The following is a 19906-nucleotide window of genomic DNA, read 5'->3' on the forward strand; positions in this document are numbered from 1 at the left end:
ACCGCCGATTGCACAATTTGTAAAGGAGGGGGTCTTTTTCTAGAAAAGACTCCTGGGCGTTAGTAAATACTATAAAGGTTGGGGGCCTGGATGGACTGGTTTAGGAACTCTCTTCTGGGTTGGACGCAACGCCAGGAGGACTGATTGTCCCGAAGGAGGCTCCCTGTGCCAGCCGATTTGGGTTCCCCGTCTTTGTGTACGGCGGAGGGATGCAGACACTCTTTTCGGTGAAGCTTTTCAATTTATTGAGCATTGAAGTATATTGTGTGTACGTGCGTAATATGCACTTATTCTTGCAGTCATTTTCATGCTATTAAGCATTGAAGTATATTGTGTGTGCGTGTATTATATGCATTTACTCTTGCAGTCATTTTCATGCTATTCTTCATGATATCACAGAGTGCTTATATTCTCACCATTATTCTCATGTTATTCTCTTGATATATATATATATTAGTGTGGTTAGTTTTGCTATCTGAGAACTTGCCCCTTAAATAAACTTGATTATTCTACTCACTAAGGTGTGTGAGAGTGATTGCTTTACATTGTGCCTTAAAATATCCTGAAGTGCATAGTTTTGATATTCTGAAGAGTAAAGCAACACACCAGGTAGCTGAGTCAAGATAACTGCTCACTCTAATGCAAGAGAGCCAAGTGTAGGCTAAACTCACCCCCTTCCCCTCACCCCCAGTCTGTGAACCAAGGACAATAGCAAAAAGAGACAAACAAATAGGAAATAGAACCACCCACCCTGGCCGCTCCTACAATTTGACAGCAGCATCATCCACCAAACTCTTAAAAAAAAAAAGAAAAAAGCAGTTTGAACTCTGAATGTCCACTACATCATACTACCACAAGGTGAAGCAAGTCAGAAGGCATCAATCAAGAAGGATAGGCAACAGAACCAAAGCGGCCTTTGAAGTAACAGCAACTCAGTACTGTCCTGCCAGACGTTACAGTTACATACTGTAGCAGTCATCATATAGAACTGCCCGAGTTTACCACAGAGGAAAGCTAAGAAGACTTAAACTCAGTGGCCAGATGGCAAACAGAGACTAGGCAGTGGTGAAGGAGCCCGGTAACGGGTAAGCAGCACTCCGCATACCAAACTAGAACTGGCACGTCACATCCTTCCCCTGTAGCCAGACAGAATATGCTGGCAGATAAAACAAGTAGTACCATGACACGATTGAAGAAGAGCGCTAAACTCAGAACAGCAATCATCTGCCCAGTCATTTACCTCAGCAGGGCAGAAAAATAGAAGCCCCAAACCCTGGTACAGGACCTCAAGGAGATCACCCCTTAACAACAGCTGGCCACAAATATAAGTATACCATGAAGGGAGTGGGACTGCATGACCCGGGAAGTAAACAAACAAAAGGAACAAGCCGAACTATGGCATCTTCTTCCACCCCAAGTAGATGTGACCTCCTGCAGAAACTCCTACCAGAATTAGGGCACTGTCTCCAAGAACATGAGGAACAACGCTCAACACACGAGTACAGGTGCATTTCACCGGTGCAAATGAGTAGGCAAATCCAGAAGAAAGACCCCAGAAGATCTTTTAGGGACTCCGCAAGATATGACACTCCTTATCAGCACTAGATAATGGTTGAAGGTTTTCTTAATGTTCAACAGAATTACATCTTCTATGCGTCTCTTGAACAACTGTCAGCCTCTCTGTGCATCCTCTAGGGCTTCTGTATAGAAGTCAGAAACTGGGAAGGAATATGTCAGTCTGAACCCCACAAAAATTTGCTCAGCTCCTGCTGAGAGGCCTTGAAGGGTCAATCCACCAAGTATCTCTGTGCAACCGTTGGAACACCAAACCTGGCATAAAGGCCAGAGATATGGTGCACTTCAGGCTTTGTGAGTGCAAAATTATTTCATGCATCAGGCCACAAGTGGATAATTTAATGATTAGTCCCCCAAAGAAGTTCCTGCTTTGAGGGGAAAACAAAACAATGAATAATATCCACCATATGCTGGGAGCTTTATAAACAGTTTGGTGGACATCTGTGGATGTTTTCTGCCGAAAGCCAACAAGGCAAGCGACTGAAAGGAGGGTGACTGAGCAGCCCTCCTCTAAATCTGGCGTCATGACTATTTGAGAGATGTAGTGCAATGTCATTATTATTTGTAGGAACTGAAGTCAGGAATCACTTGGTATAGCAGTGGTGACTGGTAAACTTTGGAAGGTGCATAGACAGCCTTGTATAGCATTAAATTGTAATACATGACCTTGAGGATGCCTATTCTTTATGTACGTTATACTCCTGCTACATCATAGAGGGTGTGGGTCTGATATAACAACTTTTCTGTCTATGTTATGCCAATGGCAATTGATGCAAAATGTGTTACTTTTCCCTAATGTAAAATCGGTTGCCTATGCATTCAATTTTCAGTAACGCAGCACAGGTTAGCAGCTGCACAGGTCTTAAGCTAGTCTTGATACAACTTTGACTCGGTTCTCTCCACAGCCAAGATTCATTACGGCCCACTGTCTCTTAATTCAAGCAGGCATTAACACTTTTCTTTCAAATTCTTAGCACTTGTGTTTTTTCATTTCATCGTGGACTTCACAAGTGCTAGTCATTGGCGTTGATTCTCCAAAATGTGACAACATTCAAACATTCATCCCCTGATGACACCACAGGAAGTGATAGCACATTTGTTTTACCCTGGTAATATTAGACAAGGGGTTGCTGGATGGCATTTGACATAATGGCATTATAGCAGAGACACAGCTGAAGCAGCAATAAATGAAAGATTAAATATTAAGTACAAATGTCAAGGAATGAAAATGTCACTTACCCAGTGTACATCTGTTCGTGGCATCAGTCGCTGAGATTCACATGTTCTGCATAGCTCGCCATCTGGTGTTGGGTCGGAGTGTTACAAGTTGTTTTTCTTCAAAGAAGTGTTTCGAGTCACGGGACCGAGTGACTCCTCCTTCTGCCTTCATTGCGCATGGGCGTCGACTCCATCTTCGATTGTTTTCCCCGCAGAGGGTGAGGTAGGAGTTGTACTGTAGTATGTACCTACTAAAGGTTTAAATAATATATATACAAATGTACAAAGTTGAAGGTAACTTCTGAACTGCTACAGGCTTCCGGGGAGGTGGGTGGGCACATGTGAATCTCAGCGACTGATGCCACGAACAGATGTACACTGGGTAAGTGACATTTTCAGTTCGATGGCATCTGTCGCTGTAGATACACATGTTCTGCATAGACTAGTAAGCAGTTATCTCCCCAAAAGCGGTGGTTCAGCCTGTAGGAGTGGAAGTTGTCTGAAATAGAGTTCTTAATACAGCTTGACCTACTGTAGCTTGTTGTGCGGATAGCACATCTATACAGTAGTGTTTGGTGAATGTGTGAGGCGTAGACCATGTGGCTGCCTTACATATTTCATGCATTGGGATGTTTCCTAAAAAAGGCCATTGAAGCACCTTTTTTCCTGGTTGAATGTGCCCTAGGAGTAATGGGCAGTTGTCGTTTTGCTTTAAGGTAGCAGATTTGGATGCATTTAACTATCCATCTGGCTATACCTTGCTTTGATATTGGGTTACCTGCATGAGGTTTTTGGAATGCAATAAATAGTTGTTTAGTCTTTCTGATGTTTTTTGTTCTGTCAATGTAGTACATTAATGCTCTCTTGACATCTAATGTATGTAGTGCCCTCTCAGCTACGGAATCTGGCTGTGGGAAGAACACTGGTAGTTCTACCGTTTGATTTAGATGGAACGGTGAAATAACCTTTGGTAAAAATTTCGGATTAGTTCTTAGGACGACCTTATTTTTGTGTATTTGTATAAAAGGTTCTTGTGTTGTAAACGCTTGAATTTCACTTACTCTTCTTAGAGATGTAATGGCGATGAGAAATGCAACTTTCCAGGTTAGGAATTGTATTCCGCAAGAGTGCATGGGTTCAAAAGGTGGGCCCATGAGTCTTGTTAAGACAACATTTAGGTTCCATGAAGGAACAGGTGGTGTTCTCGGTGGTATAATTCTTTTAAGACCTTCTATGAATGCTTTAATGACTGGTATCCTATACAAGGAAGTTGAATAGGTAGTCTGCAGGTATGCAAATATTGCTGCAAGGTGTATTTTAATAGAGGAGAAGGCTAGCTTTGATTTTTGTAAATGAAGCAAGTAACCTACTATATCTTTTGGAGTTGCGTGTAATGGTTGTAACTGATTATGATGGCAGTAACAAACAAATCTTTTCCATTTACTTGCATAGCAGTGCCTAGTGGATGGCCTTCTGGCTTGTTTTATGACTTCCATACACTCTTGGCTAAGTTGTAAGTGTCCGAATTCTAGGATTTCAGGAGCCAGATTGCTAGATTCAGCGATGCTGGATCTGGATGTCTGATCTGTTGGTTGTGTTGTGTTAACAGATCCGGTCTGTTGGGCAATTTGATGTGGGGTACTACTGATATATCTAGCAGTGTTGTGTACCAGGGTTGCCTTGCCCAAGTTGGCGTTATTAATATGAGTCTGAGTTTGTTTTGACTCAATTTGTTTACCAGATAAGGAAGGAGAGGGAGAGGAGGAAAAGCGTAGGCAAATATCCCTGACCAGTTCATCCATAGGGCATTGCCTTGGGACTGCCTGTGTGGGTATCTGGATGCGAAGTTTTGGCATTTTGCGTTCTCTTTTGTAGCAAACAAGTCTATCTGAGGTGTTCCCCAGAGTGTGAAGTAGGTGTTCAGAATTTGTGGGTGAATTTCCCATTCGTGGACCTGTTGGTGATCTCGAGAGAGATTGTCTGCCAATTGATTCTGGATCCCTGGAATAAACTGTGCTATTAGGCGAATTTGGTGGTGAATTGCCCATTTCCATATCTTTTGCGCCAATAGGCTCAACTGCGTTGAGTGTGTCCCCCCTTGTTTGTTTAGATAATACATTGTTGTCATATTGTCTGTTTTGACAAGGATGTATTTGTGAATTATGATTGGTTGGAAAGCTTTTAGTGCTTGAAAAACTGCCAACAATTCTAGGTGATTTATATGCAGTCTTGTTTGATGTATGTTCCATTGTCCTCGTATGTTGTGTTGATTGAGATGTGCTCCCCACCCTGTCATGGAAGCATCTGTTGTTATTACGTACTGTGGCACTGGGTCTTGGAAAGGCCGCCCTTTGTTTAAATTTATACTGTTCCACCATAGAAGCGAGAGGTAAGTTTGGCGGTCTATTAACACCAGATCTAAAAGGCGACCCTGTGCTTGAGACCACTGTGATGCTAGGCACTGTTGTAAGGGCCTCATGTGCAGTCTTGCGTTCGGGACAATGGCTATGCATGAGGACATCATGCCTAGGAGTTGTAATACTGTCTTTGCTTGTGTTGTTTGATTTGGAGACATGTGTTGTATGACCTTGTTGAAATTTTGAATTCTTTGTGGAGTTGGCATGGCTACTCCTTTTGTTGTGTCTATTATAGCTCCTAGATATTGTTGTACTTTGCTCGGCCGAATGTTGGATTTCGCAAAGTTGACGGTGAAACCTAATTTGTAGAGGGTTTGTATGACCTGACTTGTATGGTTTGAGCATTTTGTCAGTGAATTGGTTTTGATTAGCCAGTCGTCTAGATACGGGAATACATGTATTTGCTGCCTTCTGATGTGTGCAGCGACTACTGCTAGGCATTTTGTAAAGACTCTTGGAGCGGTTGTTAAACCAAAAGGCAATACTTTGAATTGGTAATGTATTCCTTTGAATACAAACCTTAGGTATTTCCTGTGCGATTGTTGTATTGGTATATGGAAATCCGCATCTTTGAGGTCTAGTGTTGTCATGTAGTTGTGTTTTTTCAGCAACGGTAACACTTCTTGTAGTGTGACCATGTGAAAGTGGTCTGATTTGATGAATGTGTTTACTACTCTGAGGTCTAGAATTGGTCTCAGTGTTTTGTCCTTTTTTGGTATTAAGAAGTACAGTGAATAAACCCCTGTGTTTATTTGTGTGTTTGGTACTAATTCGATTGCATTCTTTTGCAATAGTGCTTGAACTTCTATCTCTAGAAGCTCTGAATGGTGTTTTGATAAATTCTGTGCCTTTGGTGGTATGTTTGGAGGGAATTGTAGGAATTCTATGCAATAACCATGTTGGATAATTGCTAGGACCCAAGTGTCTGTAGTTATTTCCTCCCATGCTTTGTAATAATGACCTATTCTTCCCCCCACTGGTGTTGTGTGGAGGGGGTGAGTGACATCTGAGTCACTGCTTGTTGGTAGGTGTTTTGGGGCTTTGAAATTTCCCTCTATTCCTAGGGAATTGCCCTCCTCTATATTGGCCCCGAAAGCCTCCCCTGTACTGTCCCTGGTAGGTGGACGGTGTTGCCTGTGAGGTGCTAGCTTGTGTGGCCTGACCCCGAAACCCTCCTCTAAAGGGTGTTTTGCGGAAGGTGCTGTAAGTTCCTCTGCTCTGCGGGGAGTAGAGTGCGCCCATGGCTTTAGCAGTGTCAGTGTCTTTTTTAAGCTTCTCGATCGCCGTGTCCACCTCTGGACCGAACAGAAGTTTTTCATTCACTGGCATGTTGAGCACTGCCTGCTGTATTTCTGGCTTAAACCCCGATGTTCTTAGCCATGCGTGCCTTCGGATGGTGACAGACGTATTAATGGTTCTTGCAGCTGTGTCTGCTGCGTCCATAGAGGAGCGTATCTGGTTGTTAGAAATGTTTTGACCTTCCTCAACCACTTGTTTTGCCCTCTTTTGAAGATCTTTTGGTAGATGCTCAATGAGATGCTGCATCTCATCCCAATGGGCTCTGTCATAGCGCGCCAGTAGCGCCTGGGAGTTAGCGACGCGCCACTGGTTTGCAGCCTGTACCGCGACTCTCTTTCCGGCTGCATCGAACTTGCGGCTTTCTTTATCTGGGGTGGTGCATCCCCAGAGGTGTGGGAATTGCCTCTCTTTCTAGCCGCTCCTACTACAACCGAATCTGGTGGCAGCTGTGAGGTGATGAAGACAGGGTCTGTAGGAGGCGCCTTATATTTTTTGTCCACCCTTGGTGTTATTGCCCTACTCTTGACCGGCTCTTTGAAGATTTCTTTTGCGTGCCGGAGCATACCAGGGAGCATAGGCAGGCTTTGGTAGGAGCTGTGGGTGGAGGAGAGGGTGTTAAATAGGAAGTCATCCTCGACTTGTTCCGAGTGGAGTTCCACATTATGGAATTGTGCCGCTCTAGCCACCACCTGTGAATATGCTGTGCTGTCCTCTGGTGGTGATGGCTTTGTTGGATATCTTTCCGGGCTGTTATCGGACACTGGTGCATCATATAAGTCCCAAGCGTCCTGATCCTGGTCATCTTGGCTCAAGGTGGTGTGAGCCGGGGAATGTGACGGAGTATGCGATGGTGAAACGATAGTTACCGGTGGAGGTGGAGGAGAGGGAGGCGGCATTACTTTTTTTGCTGTTTTCTGCTGAGGAGCCTCATCTGTTATAAATTCTAGTCTCCTTTTCCTTTTAACAGGTGGAAGGGTACTGATTTTCCCTGTCCCCTGCTGAATGAAAATACGCTTTTGCGTGTGATCCACTTCAGTGGATTGCAGCTTTTGTTCAAACCTGTGTCTTCTCATTTGGGAGGACATTGATTGCTCCTCAGTATAGGAGCCTGAAACGGGGTCGGTTGCAGCTTTTTTCGGCTCCGAAACCCTTGCTGTGTGTTTTTTCGGCTCCGAGGTGACCTTCTTTTTCTTTTGGGTCGAAAATTCTCGGGCTCGATGTTCGTCTGCGCCGCTGTCTCGGCGTCGATCCGTGTCGACACCGATCTCTCGGTGTCGATGCTTATCCCCAGCATTTTCTCGATCCCGAGAAGGCTGCGTGCCGGAGTCTCGACCGGAGTCGGACGATCTCGACACTGATTGGGCCTTTTTCGGTGCCGATTGTTGGTCACCGGAAGTATGGGTCGAGCCATGGCCTGTTGGCAGTGGCGTCCCCTGGGCCTTGTCACTTTTCTTATGTGATTCTGCTTTCGACATCTTACTCACAGTTCTTTTCTCGTCGAATTCGTCGGAGTCCGAATCGTGGACCGAAAAGGATTCTTCTTCTCCCTCTTCTGCCTCGAACTCTCGGTGCTCCTTTGGCGCGGACGCCATCTGGAGTCTTCTGGCTCGACGGCCACGAAGTGTTTTTCGGGACCGGAACGCCCGACAGGCCTCGCAGGATTCTTCGCTGTGCTCGGGTGACAGGCACAGGTTACAGACCGAGTGTTGGTCCGTATATGGGTACTTGCCGTGGCATTCGGGACAGAAACGGAACGGGGTCCGTTCCATCGGCGTTGTTCTCCACGCGGTCGGGCCGACTAGGCCCCGACGGGGGTTCGAAATCTACCCCGAAGGGCACCGGAGCGCTTCGATGTTCGATGCGGTGTTGTATCTAACTATTTCGAACCCGATCGCAACAATACCGTCGAAAATCTTCCGTTCTTAGCTAACTTTCCGTTCCGAAACTCGGAGCGACAGGAACACGTCCGAACCCGATGGCGGAAAGAAAACAATCGAAGATGGAGTCGACGCCCATGCGCAATGAAGGCAGAAGGAGGAGTCACTCGGTCCCGTGACTCGAAACACTTCTTCGAAGAAAAACAACTTGTAACACTCCGACCCAACACCAGATGGCGAGCTATGCAGAACATGTGTATCTACAGCGGCAGATGCCATCGAACCAACAGATATTGTCATTCACTTCTGGCACAGGGCGACCAGATTCCTGGGGTGGACAGGCAAACTAACACATTTTTCGCCTCTGTGGGACATGGCAGTACTAGGTACACTGGAAGATCAACCCGGTTTTGACAAACAGGACCCATTAGGTATTTCTAGGGTGGGGGACCTATGGAGCCAAGGGGTGTTCATATCACCTGAGCACTACAGATACTTACAGATCCGACATGCACTCCACAAATTGATACCCAAAAATATGCAACTTCCAGAGTTGGCACCCTTAGAGGACCCCCTTCTAGATGAATACATCCCTTGCAAAGCCACCTCACTGACATATAAGAAAATAATCCACAACTCGCCAGATGCTTTGGTACAATTGCATGACAAATGGACACATGATCTAGGAGACAATGGATTGAAGCCCCAGCCTTCCCTACAGAAATTGCAATTAGTTCAGGCTTCCGTCTTGTGCAACTAAAATATTACAATGTGCATATTATGCCCCATAAAGCTGGTTAAAATGGGCAGAGCAACATCCACCAATTGCAGGCAGGGCTGTGGTCAGATGGGTGCCTTTTATCATGTGATTCAGGATTATTCAAAAATACAAGCTTAATTGGGGGGGGGGTAGTGGTACAGAGTCTAAACAATGTCTTTCTCGTACCTGAAGCAAAGTTGTGTCATTTGAAGATATTTGGGGGGGGGGGGGGAATCCACAGGTGTGGGCAACCAGGGACTGGCAGTTGCAAAGCGCAATATTTTCCAAATGTGGTGGGCGGAACTGGTGCCACATCGAGCAGAGTGAAGTTGGGACATGGACAGGTGAATGCGGGCAGAAAAAACTGTCTACAAAAGTCGAGGGTGTCCAAGAAAAGGGGACACACTCTGGGGGTTCTGGAAAGCATATAGGGACGAGGTGTAAGAGGTCCTTGTGAAGACTACATTCGACCTGGTAGGTCGAGAGAATCAAGATAGAATGCTGAGGGTTTTCCAGGATCCGCAGGGGGAGATAGTGGTAGGAGGGACGGGTGATGTGGAATTGTTTTGGTGCTCGATGTTGCTTTTTCTTGAAAATGTCAATAAAAAAATGTGATAAAAAATATTGAGTAAAAGGTTAATAAAATAATGCAAGAGGTGTCTGAAGCAGATATTAATCTATTTTTTACCGCACACACATGTAGTACAAAATTAGATTTATATCTGCTTTAGAAACCTTTTGCATTATTTTAATGATCTATAAATTAATCTAATTTAATTAATTAATTAAATAAGGCGCAGAAGCTTTAGCGCGTTGGATCACAACGATCTGCCCTGATGGTAGGCAGACAATCTTCTTAAATATAAAGGGCCTTTTTGCTCAAAGGTTCCATAAGTGAAGATGAATGCCTTGAATTTAATGCTGCTGACAATGGGCAGCCAAAGTACACCGAGTAAGGAGGCAGCAATAGATGAACGAACTTGTATCTTCAAAATTAGCTGTGATGCTCGGCTTTGAATGATCTGCAAGCGATGCAGCAAGCAAGCCAGTAGACCCAGGTACAGACTATTTGCATAGTCTAGCTTGGAAGTAACCAAGGCATGGATGATGGTCCTCTGATTGTCCTCAGGAGCCAGATGGAGCATCTTCCGGAGAGATTTTAATGTAAGGAAAAAACTGCCGGAAACAGCTCTAACCTGTGGTTCTAAAGACAAATTCAAATAAATTTTGAAGCCTAGATTTCTTACTGATGTGAAAGTGAAGGGCTGAACAATACAAGTCCAATGTCATTGCCTCACTCCTGTACCTCGAGGGTGTGCCTGGCTGCCCAGTCTTCATTACAAGAAGGACTCAGGCAGAAAGGCAACATCATTCCATTTAATATGCTTACACTCAGAGTTACATTAATGAAAAAAAGATAATGGGGTGGCAAATTAGGTGAGATGACGGAGCCCCAAAGTTCTACTCAAGGAGGCCCTACTGCAGTGAATTATGCATCCTCTGTATGACTGATATTAACTTTTATTATAGATTCTGTCAATTAAACAAGTTTTGCCTAAGATGACAGCAGAGGGAGTTAAGTCTGTCACTGAACTATCTGTATTGAAAAGGTCACTAGTCAAATCACGGCAGGTCACTCTGCCTCTTTTCCTTACGATGCTGATACTGCAAAGTCCGTAACAGCGGGTAAAAAAGTATATAGGTTTTTACAAAGATTCAAAGTCGTCTGATTGTTTTTCGTGGGGCTTTTTGCTGTGCTGTTTTCTTGGGTGGGGCTCAGTCCCCCAGAATCCATCTGCCCCAAAGGAGGAACTTTGACACCATTGCGCTATATAGCACATAATCACCATTGCGGCGCGGGATGGGCGTGGTCTATTCGCCAGTGCACTGGGCCAAGAGCAGGCCAGTCTGTGCGCGTCAGAGACAGGGATCAGCCACCCCTCTTGGTTTTTTGATATGAAGTCCCTGGTAAGAACCTTTTGTTTATTGGGTAAAGAGAAAACACAAAATGGCTGGTGGTGGGGCTGTCCCCACCAAACTGACCAGCATTGACACCATGCTGAAGTGTGTTATCAGGGTGGTGACAAATGAAATTGACTTAACTGAAAGAAGGTTGTCGGTGGGTCGGGTAGATTTGTCAGTGGAGGGGGAACACCATGAAGGACCTTCTTTGGACGTTCCTGAGGTGTTGAGGGAGGGGGGGCAGAGGTGGTATCCTATTGGTTGCATCAGTGCCCCATTTAGAAGCTAGAAGGGGGGCAGAGGAGGGACTCCCCGTATCACCAGGATAACCGGTCAACAAAAGGAAAAGGCAAGGTCCCCGTGGAGCTGGCTCAAAGGCACAGAATACATCTGTAGGGTAGCAAGAGGAGATTGTGGGCTCTTTGGGAAGGTTTGACTGGGAGCCCATTGCCAAACGATTAGAAATTATTTTGGAATCCTGTTTAACTCCTATTAAAGTATGCCTGGCTAGAATCAAATCTCTTTTGGACTCTTGGTGTCAGAAGGCCCCCAGAATTAAAGCAGTGTGTCCCGGAGCAGTTACTCTGTTGAGGCCCTCAAATGAGGACCCCCAATCTTTGGTTCCAGGGAAGTCTCAAAACTAACCTGCTTTGGGTGTATTGCAGGGCAAGGATGGGCGACCAATTAATTAATCTGGAAACCACTTGTCTTCGCTCGCTAGGGCTGGGAACTGAGAGGGTCTCGGCCCATACAGTAGTCTGGCTCTAGGGAGGTCGGCTCCCCACATGGACTTGCCTTTAAGCCCATTTGGAAATTAGGGGCATTAGTAATCAAGGTCGTGGGAACGGGCCTTCACTCAGAACATCGAATGACTTAAGACGGGCTACCTTCTCGAGGTTGCACCTCCCACCGGCTGCTACCCCTTTCATGGCAATCCTGGCCAATGTATCACCTTTGAGGTGAATCAACGGAGGGCCTTATTTGGAAAGTCAGGCACTGGTGTTCACGAAGGAGGGGGCATGCCTGTTTCGGACTGTAACAAGATCCTCATGGCTAGAAGAGTGTGATGGATTGGGGCGGGGAGGAAACTGTTTAATGGGGATTGTGTTGTTGTAAATTTGAATGAATTGAATGCAACGGGGCAGTTGTTCTCTCGCTCCGTTCTTGAGAGAGGGGTGAGGTCTGAGATCATAGTCCTTCACCTAGGTTATTTTTACCCCCCCCCCCCCGGAGGGAGGCCGTTTGCGGAGTAGGACTAATGGTAACTATCCTACTCTAAGGATGGCAGGGCTACCCAGCAACAGGTACTCGTCCATCCCTCTAGAAACTAGAAACAGATTTCAACCACTGGAGGGGCTAGAAGGGTTGGATTGACAATCCCAGGATATTGGCGCTGAAGAGCAAGGGGTAATTCTGACAGTCTCCTGGTGCGACCATTCTATGCTGGTTAAAATTTGTTTCTGGAATATAGTAGGGCTGGGGAACAAGAAACAGAATGTTTGGATGCGGGATGCATGGTTGAGGGAAATCAGAGGGTATGATATTGTGGGATTGCAGGAGACTTGGGACACTGAGAGGAAACTTTTTCCTTCAGGGCTATATAACTTTTTCGATTCCAGTTGTGCCGTCTGATGGGTAGAGCAAGGGGAGTACTACTTATCTTGGTTAACCTTGATTTAAAATGTTCTTCTTGCATGTTGTATCAGAAGCTAAGAATTTGTTGGTAGTAAGATTGGATTTAGAGGGAGGTCTAAGCATTTATTTGCTTAACTTTTACAACTCCTTCAAGCAGAAGTCAACTACTGAACACTTAGTGAAAATAGGCCTTGGTGGTTTGACCTAATGGACTGTAGGGTTGCACCTAATGTAACTGATATTTATGGGAGATTTCAACGTGCACCCCTGTTCCCTTAATTGTTATTTAAACAAATACTCCAAAGAGGGCGATATTGAGGGGGGGCCCCATTTTTTTGCATTGGTTTGAAGGCAGTTTTCTCGACGAGATCCTGGCTGATTTCAATTTGAGTCAAGCTGGGGTGAGCCCGGAAGTGCTCTCTGCTACTACCTTCAAGAGTCGGGATTCTAATACTACTATTGTTTATGTCTTTGTTTCAGTGGCTCTCCTTATGCTTATTCGTAGATTTGAGGCGTTGTCATCATCTTTTAGTGATCATAATCCTTTAGTCTGCCAGACTGATTGGAGTCCCCAGCAGCAAGGTCCAGGGAGTTAGTCCTTTGAACAAGAATATTTTGCCTCAGCTCAAGGGCAGAGAATAAAATGGAGTAGGGTGTCATCCGAGGCCTTTTTGGAAACTCTCTTATGTCACTTGGAAAGTGACATTGGACTTTGCCTGAGAACCCTGGAGGAGGTCGGAGTGCATTTGGAGGTCTTTGACAGGGTTTATAAATAAACTGACAGACAGTTTAGGGTTACCAAGAGGCAGTCACATTTGGTAAGGGAAAGGTGGTTTAATTCTGAGTGCTCTCAGGCACTTCAGAATTTGAAAACGGTATAAAAAGAGAACCAAGAAATAGGGCGAATATAGCTCAGGCCAGGAAGAATGATAAACTTGCCACCTAAGCATGAAAACGCGAGATTAGGGATTAGGTTTAGGAGATTTGTCAAACCCACAGCTTTTGAGTAACAGTGCCTCCTTTTGGGAAAGTATTAATTGGTCCTTTTTCCCCCCAGAGAGTCGAATCAGTCAAGTGAATGTTTTATCCCGGCAGCTGAGTGGGTAAAATACTTTGCTGGGGTTTATGGGAACCAGGCGAGGTGTATGACCCGTCCAGGGTGTGGGCAGGGTAAGGGGAGGGATTTTATTAGGTTTACTTAAGAGGAGATGGAGAAGGCAGTTGATGTCTTGTAAAATAATAAAGGTCCCTGTCCAGATGGGGTCCCGGCAACATTATTCAGTCACCTTGCGGGTCTATGGATTAAAATCCTTACCTGCGTCTTTAACACAGTTTGGCGTGTGGGCCCTCCTAATTCAGGGCTAAATTCAATTATTATCCCAGTGTTTAAAAAGGGAATAGATTAGACCCAAAGTCTTATAGACCTATTTCACCTATTGACTCTTTTTTTAAGGTTTTGGGTAGGGCCTTTTTGGCTAGAATGTCCCTTTGGTTAGAACAAAGAAACATTATTTCACGTTTCCAGTACGGTTTTAGGAAGGGCAGGGGGACACTGACCATTGTTTAAAATTGCATCTTTTAATTGGGAAATCTTATATTGCCAAAAATGAGCAGTTATATTTGGCCTTTACTTCTTTATGGACCTGTCTTCTGCATTTGACCGGGTAAAAAGACAAAAGTTATGGCTCATGCTTATTGATATGGGCTTGGACCCCTGCCTTGTATATCTTTTGCATAATCTCCATCTGAATCTCATGGCAAAGGCCAGATTCAATTCTGAGGGGTCCTTGAAAGTTCCGTTAAACGTTAAGAGTGGGGTACGGCCAAGCTGCATCCTTTATTGTTTACTATATATATATTCTTAATTTGTGTCCAGTTCTAAGCTCTGCCTCCAATTAGGTCCGCGGGTGGGTTTGAGATGGATTCCAGCATTGGTGTACGCTGATGACACTGTGCTTTTGGCCAGAACTGTGGTGGGTCTCCAACGCCTTCTTGATTCCTTTGTCAAATGTATGGCTTCACTTGACTTGTTGGTTAATTATTCTAAGTCTCATGTTATGGCCATTGGGCCTGGCACAAGGCGAAGCCAGAACATTTTTGGAGAGGGGAAGGAAGCATCAAGAGTCAAAGTTTTCACTTATTTAGGGGTTACAATTGATGAAAAGGGAACATGGGCTGCACAATTGAAGGAAAGGAGGAATGCCGGAGCTAGGGCCGTAGCTTCACTTTTTGACTTTGCCTCACCGTTAGGGTTTGATAGAGTGTCCCGCCCTAATAAATTACCTGTACCTGGACGCTCCTGAGGTCGATGAATCTTTTGACCGAGTTGGGCTCTCCTCGTCCGAGATCAATCAATTTGCTCAAATCAATAATCAATAACCACAACAAGCAATACATTGATCAACATAGCACATCACAATTAACCATGATTAACATTTCGGCGCACCATGACCTTTCAGTCATGAATAACCACACCAGTTTATTAAAAGTTAATGAATTTATTTTCCCTATATTAACAAAGCTAGCACGATATAAATGTGTCGCAACACCAAGTGATAGATGTAAATGAACATTACTAACTGTCCATAACGGCGAAAAAGATGCAATCTATGCAGCATTTGTATAATAATGCATTCAATAATAGCGATGCAAACCACTAAAATGACAATCTGTAATTGGCTTATTTCGTACATTAGTCAGCATAACAAAATCTCAAATTTGCATCATGCGTCGAATGAAACCCTCATCTAACCTCAAATTAGCATCTGCATGTGTGGGCTTCATGCAAAACAAATTTAGTAACATAAATTTGGAAAAATCCTAACTTGGGCCCTATCAAAATAGCAGTTGGTACCTAAACAGAAAACACAATGCAAATGTACATTTATCTTTTCATATTTACCAAATTCAAGCAGCATTCAAGGAAGTCTTCGTCTCACAGGTACCGGATACGATCAGCACGGGACAGATTTCGAAGGGCAGGGTGAACGGGGCAGTTGCCTCGCAGCGGCAAGATAAATGGGCAAAGTTACTTCGTAAGGCAAAGGGACAAATCGAAGTTAAAGTCTCTAGGGTGAGAATTATTTAAAGTCTCTTTCTCTCGATCAGAGAAAGCATCAAAGTGTCATTCAAAATGGCGTTGGACATCAATTGACATCGTAGAAGATGGCAAAATGGCAAAGTCAGAAGAATGGACAAAATGGCTGAATTCCCCTAGTACACCAGGTTTAAGTAAGAAACAGTCCATATCCTGTAGGGTCTTCCATTGGAGGGTTCATAGGTTGGCTTCAAATTGACCAATGGGATAAGTCATTTTTCTAGCTCCTACTTGTGCATATACTATCCTTGGAGCTTGGAACACAAATTGCAACATGGTTTGCCAATTAATTTACTATCAGAGCTTCCATTGTCCGCACCTGCAGATTGACCTTGAGCAAAAGAGATGAAGCCAGGCTGGCACGAAACCTTGAAGATAAGCATGTTAACCGTCTCTACTGGAAAAATACAATTTCAAGCATGAATATACGTTTCATTAGTCCATGGAAAAATACACGCGGTTAAAACGTGAGACCGGGCAACTAGGCCAAAGCCTCCACTAAATTTAAGCTAAGCAAAGAATTTCAAACGGGAAGAAGTCATGGGATACATTTACGGTTATGTCAGATTAGTACAATTCTAATACATCATGTTTTATAAAGCACGCTTATAAATGTTGGCGAACTACTCTGAGGGCACATTTTCCCTCTCACATTCTTTTATTAGATCGGTTAGATTCACACTTCATTATATTTAAACTACGTGTTATGCATGAATATATGTCAAGCCCTCGGTTCTGCGTCATCAGGTTCAGGCCTGTTCCAGCATTATTGAAAGTTTACTCTGCTAAATGCTTAGCAATTGTGTCGTATGGTTGTGGCCTCTGGGGCTATAGTGTTTGCGGGGAGATCCAGAAGATCCAGAATGCATTTGCCAGAAGATTGCTTGGTCTCCCTCAGTCAGGTTCAACTTTTGCTGTCCATGAGGAGTTAGGTCTGGGGTACATAGTTGATAAATTGGCCATGGCCCGGTAGTATGCTGGCTTATGCTATGGTCCAATCCGGAGCTAGAATTAAATCAGGCCATAATCACAGACTGTCATGCATTAGGTAATGTTTTCAAAATTCTGTGGTTGATTTATGTTAAAAGGATGTTTGAAAAGCTAGGTTGCCCTCAGCTTTTTGCTACCCCTGCCTTAATTAAAAAAAGGACCAAGTCTGGGTTAAGCAGCAGTTTATGTTGCGGGCTAAATCTGAGAAGGAGGCCAGGGAGTTAAATAAAACCTCTGTTAGGGCTTATGTGCTTATTCAAACTGAACTCGCCGTACCTTGGTATTGTGAATTCAGTGCATCAGCGCTTTTTATTAACACATTTTCGACTTAATTTATTACATACACTCCCCCACCCCCCAGCAAGCACTTGACCCTCCGACCCCCCGTACAAACACTAGCCCCCCACCCCCTACCAACACCTCCAATTCACACACTGACTCCCCACCCCCTCCGATTCACTCACCCTCCCACTCCCGCTGATTCAAACACATACACCCCCACCCCCTCATACACACACATACCCGCAGACATGCACACACACACAACAGCCATTCATGCACACGCAGATATGCACCCACCACACAACTTCCCCCACCCCGACAGCCATACACGCATTCTCTCATACATACCAACACGCATACATACACGCATCAATACAGACTTTCAGACACGCATACACACCGACGTGCCGACAGGCACTCACACATTCATACACAGAATCACAACACCCCCCTCCCCCCCCCCATCAGACGCCCAACTTACCTTGTCAGGTAAGGGAAGGGGCGCTGCTACAGCCAGCAGCGTACCACCAGCAAGATACCGCCAGGCCGTATTCCTGGTCAAAATATGGCTGGCGGCATTCTACTGTCGGGGAGGTGCTGGTGTTACCAGTGCCAGGTCACCACCATCCGCGAGCATGTACAATGCCGGATTTCCGCCCTTATTGTGGCAGAAGTCAGGCAGTGCTTATAATCTGGCGGACGAATGGTCACCTCCGCAGCGGTAAGCGGTGGCTACCGCCAATGTCATAATGAGGGCCTATGTTTTTTAAATCGAAATATTTAAAAAAAGGTAAAGTTAAGTCGTCTTTAATGACTTGTAGAAAAGTGCCTCTTGACATGGTCCCCCCTTTCACACACACACGTTTTGATGGTATCTGGTGTAATTGCGGCTGATTGTGCACTGGGTTCCTGCTAAACAAGTCCCAAGTTCCAGATCTCTTTCCCCAAAACTGCACTGTTGATTTTCCCCAACTGGCAAAACCTCTAGTACTCTCTGTAAGTCCCTACTAAACGGTACCCCTGGTATCTAGGGCCTTGGGTACTAAAAGAGGTCCCTAAGGACAACAGCACAAATTGTGCCACTCTCAGGGACCCTTCACCGACCACATGACAGACTGCATTGCAGGCTGTGGGTCTTGGTGCAGACAAAAGTAAAAACATGACATGGCACACCACCTGTGTGCCATGCCCTCTAAACACTGCATGTAATATATATGTCACCCCTCTAAGAGGCCTTACAGCTCAAAGGCAGGTTGAATTATATTACCTGTGAGGGCATAACTGCACGAGCAGATATGACCCTGCTATGTCTTTGTCGAATCTCAGACATAGTAAGAGACCCGGGAAGCCATTTTAAGTACATGTGCTGGATACTAGTCAATACGAGTTCCCCAGCTACATGATGGCTTCACTGAAGATAGGAATATTTGATATCAACATCTCATATTGGTGATCCCACACTGATACCAGTGGCAGATTCACCAATAGAAGCACACATAGGGCACCTTAGAGGCGCCCCCTTAAAACCTACCAATTACTAGCTTGTTCAATGACTGGCCCAACCAGTGCAGCCACCCTATCCTGAGTTCTTGCCCCCTATGGTGAGAGCCAGCGCTCTCGGAGGCCCAGGACCAAGGCCTGCCCTGGGTGGAGGTGCTAACACCTCGTCCAGGCAGGATGGAAATTCTAGGGCAGGGAGATTCAGAGGCCGAGATGCCTATGGCATGCGACCCAGGGCTCTCCAAATGGAGATGACCCACCCACCTGTCCTGACCCCACGTTCGGCAGCAAGACAGGCAGGAAAATCAGTTAATATAGTTGGAAATTTAGAGGAGGGGGTGTGCCCACTTCATGCCATTCCCACCCCTAAGGTGGACGAGCTGAAGTGGACACCACCTTTTAAATTCCTCCATCTTAGTTTGGAAGGAATTAGGCCACAAGGGTCAGTGTTATGCCCACTTCACAACAGAAGTGGTCATAGAAAGGGTGTAGTCACCCTAAAGGTGGGCAGCCCATTGGCTACCGCCTGGCACTCCCTGTAACGCCCCTAAATTGAGTATTTAGGTGGCCCTCCTGAACCCAAGAACTCAGATCCTGATGACCTAAGAAGAAAAGAACAAAGAAGAGTCGCCCCGTGCAGAAGAGGAGAAAAGAAAGCAGCTGACCTGGTACCAATCCCACCGGCCTGTCTTCACTCCTCAGAAGACTCTGCACCACAAGACACCTCGTCCTGCAGCTGAACCTCCAGAAACTTGGGAGGACTGCCTGCCTTCGAAGAAGGCTCAAGACTCCCATGAGCAGTGGACCTGCTCTCCAACCAACAGGACTCTTCTGCAGCCTCCTGAACCGCAAGGACCCAACACCCGAAGTCACCACTGCACCCGTGGTCCATGACCCGAGGTGAGACTGACCACCGGTGCCAACAAGATTCCACAGCTGTTAAGAGTCCGAATCCACTGTGGTTTCACACCTCTTGGACTCCCTGAAGTCGCCTGCAGCCTCTGCACACAAGCCTCCTCTCCGGCAGCCTCTGAGGTGAGAGAAACCCGACGCATAGAGTAACCAATGCACCCATCACCACTGGCTCAAATTGAAGCAGGCCCCTGGTGTCAAAGACATCCCCAGCACCCCTGAGCTCAAGTCCACTGTGGTTGCACCCCTCCTGGACTCCTCAACGATGTCTGCAGCCTCAGACCACAAGACCCCCCAGCCGCGAGTGCTCCAGGACAAAGGAAACCCGACGCCAAAGGACACCCCTGCATCTGTCATCCCTGGGCCCTGGGGAAGAGGACCA

At 45.6% G+C, this 19906-nt stretch overlaps 1 protein-coding gene across 5 annotated transcripts in view; it reads right to left on the reverse strand.

Moving 5' to 3' along the window:
• The window catches only part of LOC138299224 (E3 ubiquitin-protein ligase TRIM39-like), a 183561-nt gene that overhangs the window by 113283 nt on the left and 50372 nt on the right, over positions 1 to 19906 (reverse strand). The window contains exon 6 of one of the 5 annotated variants that reach the window (XM_069237352.1): positions 15222 to 16237. The exons of 3 other annotated variants lie outside the window; for them this stretch is intronic. In XM_069237352.1, coding sequence (XP_069093453.1) covers positions 16083 to 16237 — 155 coding nt within the window. In that variant the 3' untranslated portion in view covers positions 15222 to 16082. Of the gene's footprint in view, positions 1 to 15221; positions 16846 to 19906 lie in introns of those variants that run through there. One more of the 5 variants, XM_069237355.1, reaches the window with a different exon arrangement.

This window comes from Pleurodeles waltl, chromosome 6, assembly GCF_031143425.1.
Source record: "Pleurodeles waltl isolate 20211129_DDA chromosome 6, aPleWal1.hap1.20221129, whole genome shotgun sequence".
Taxonomy (NCBI): Eukaryota; Metazoa; Chordata; class Amphibia; order Caudata; family Salamandridae; genus Pleurodeles; species Pleurodeles waltl.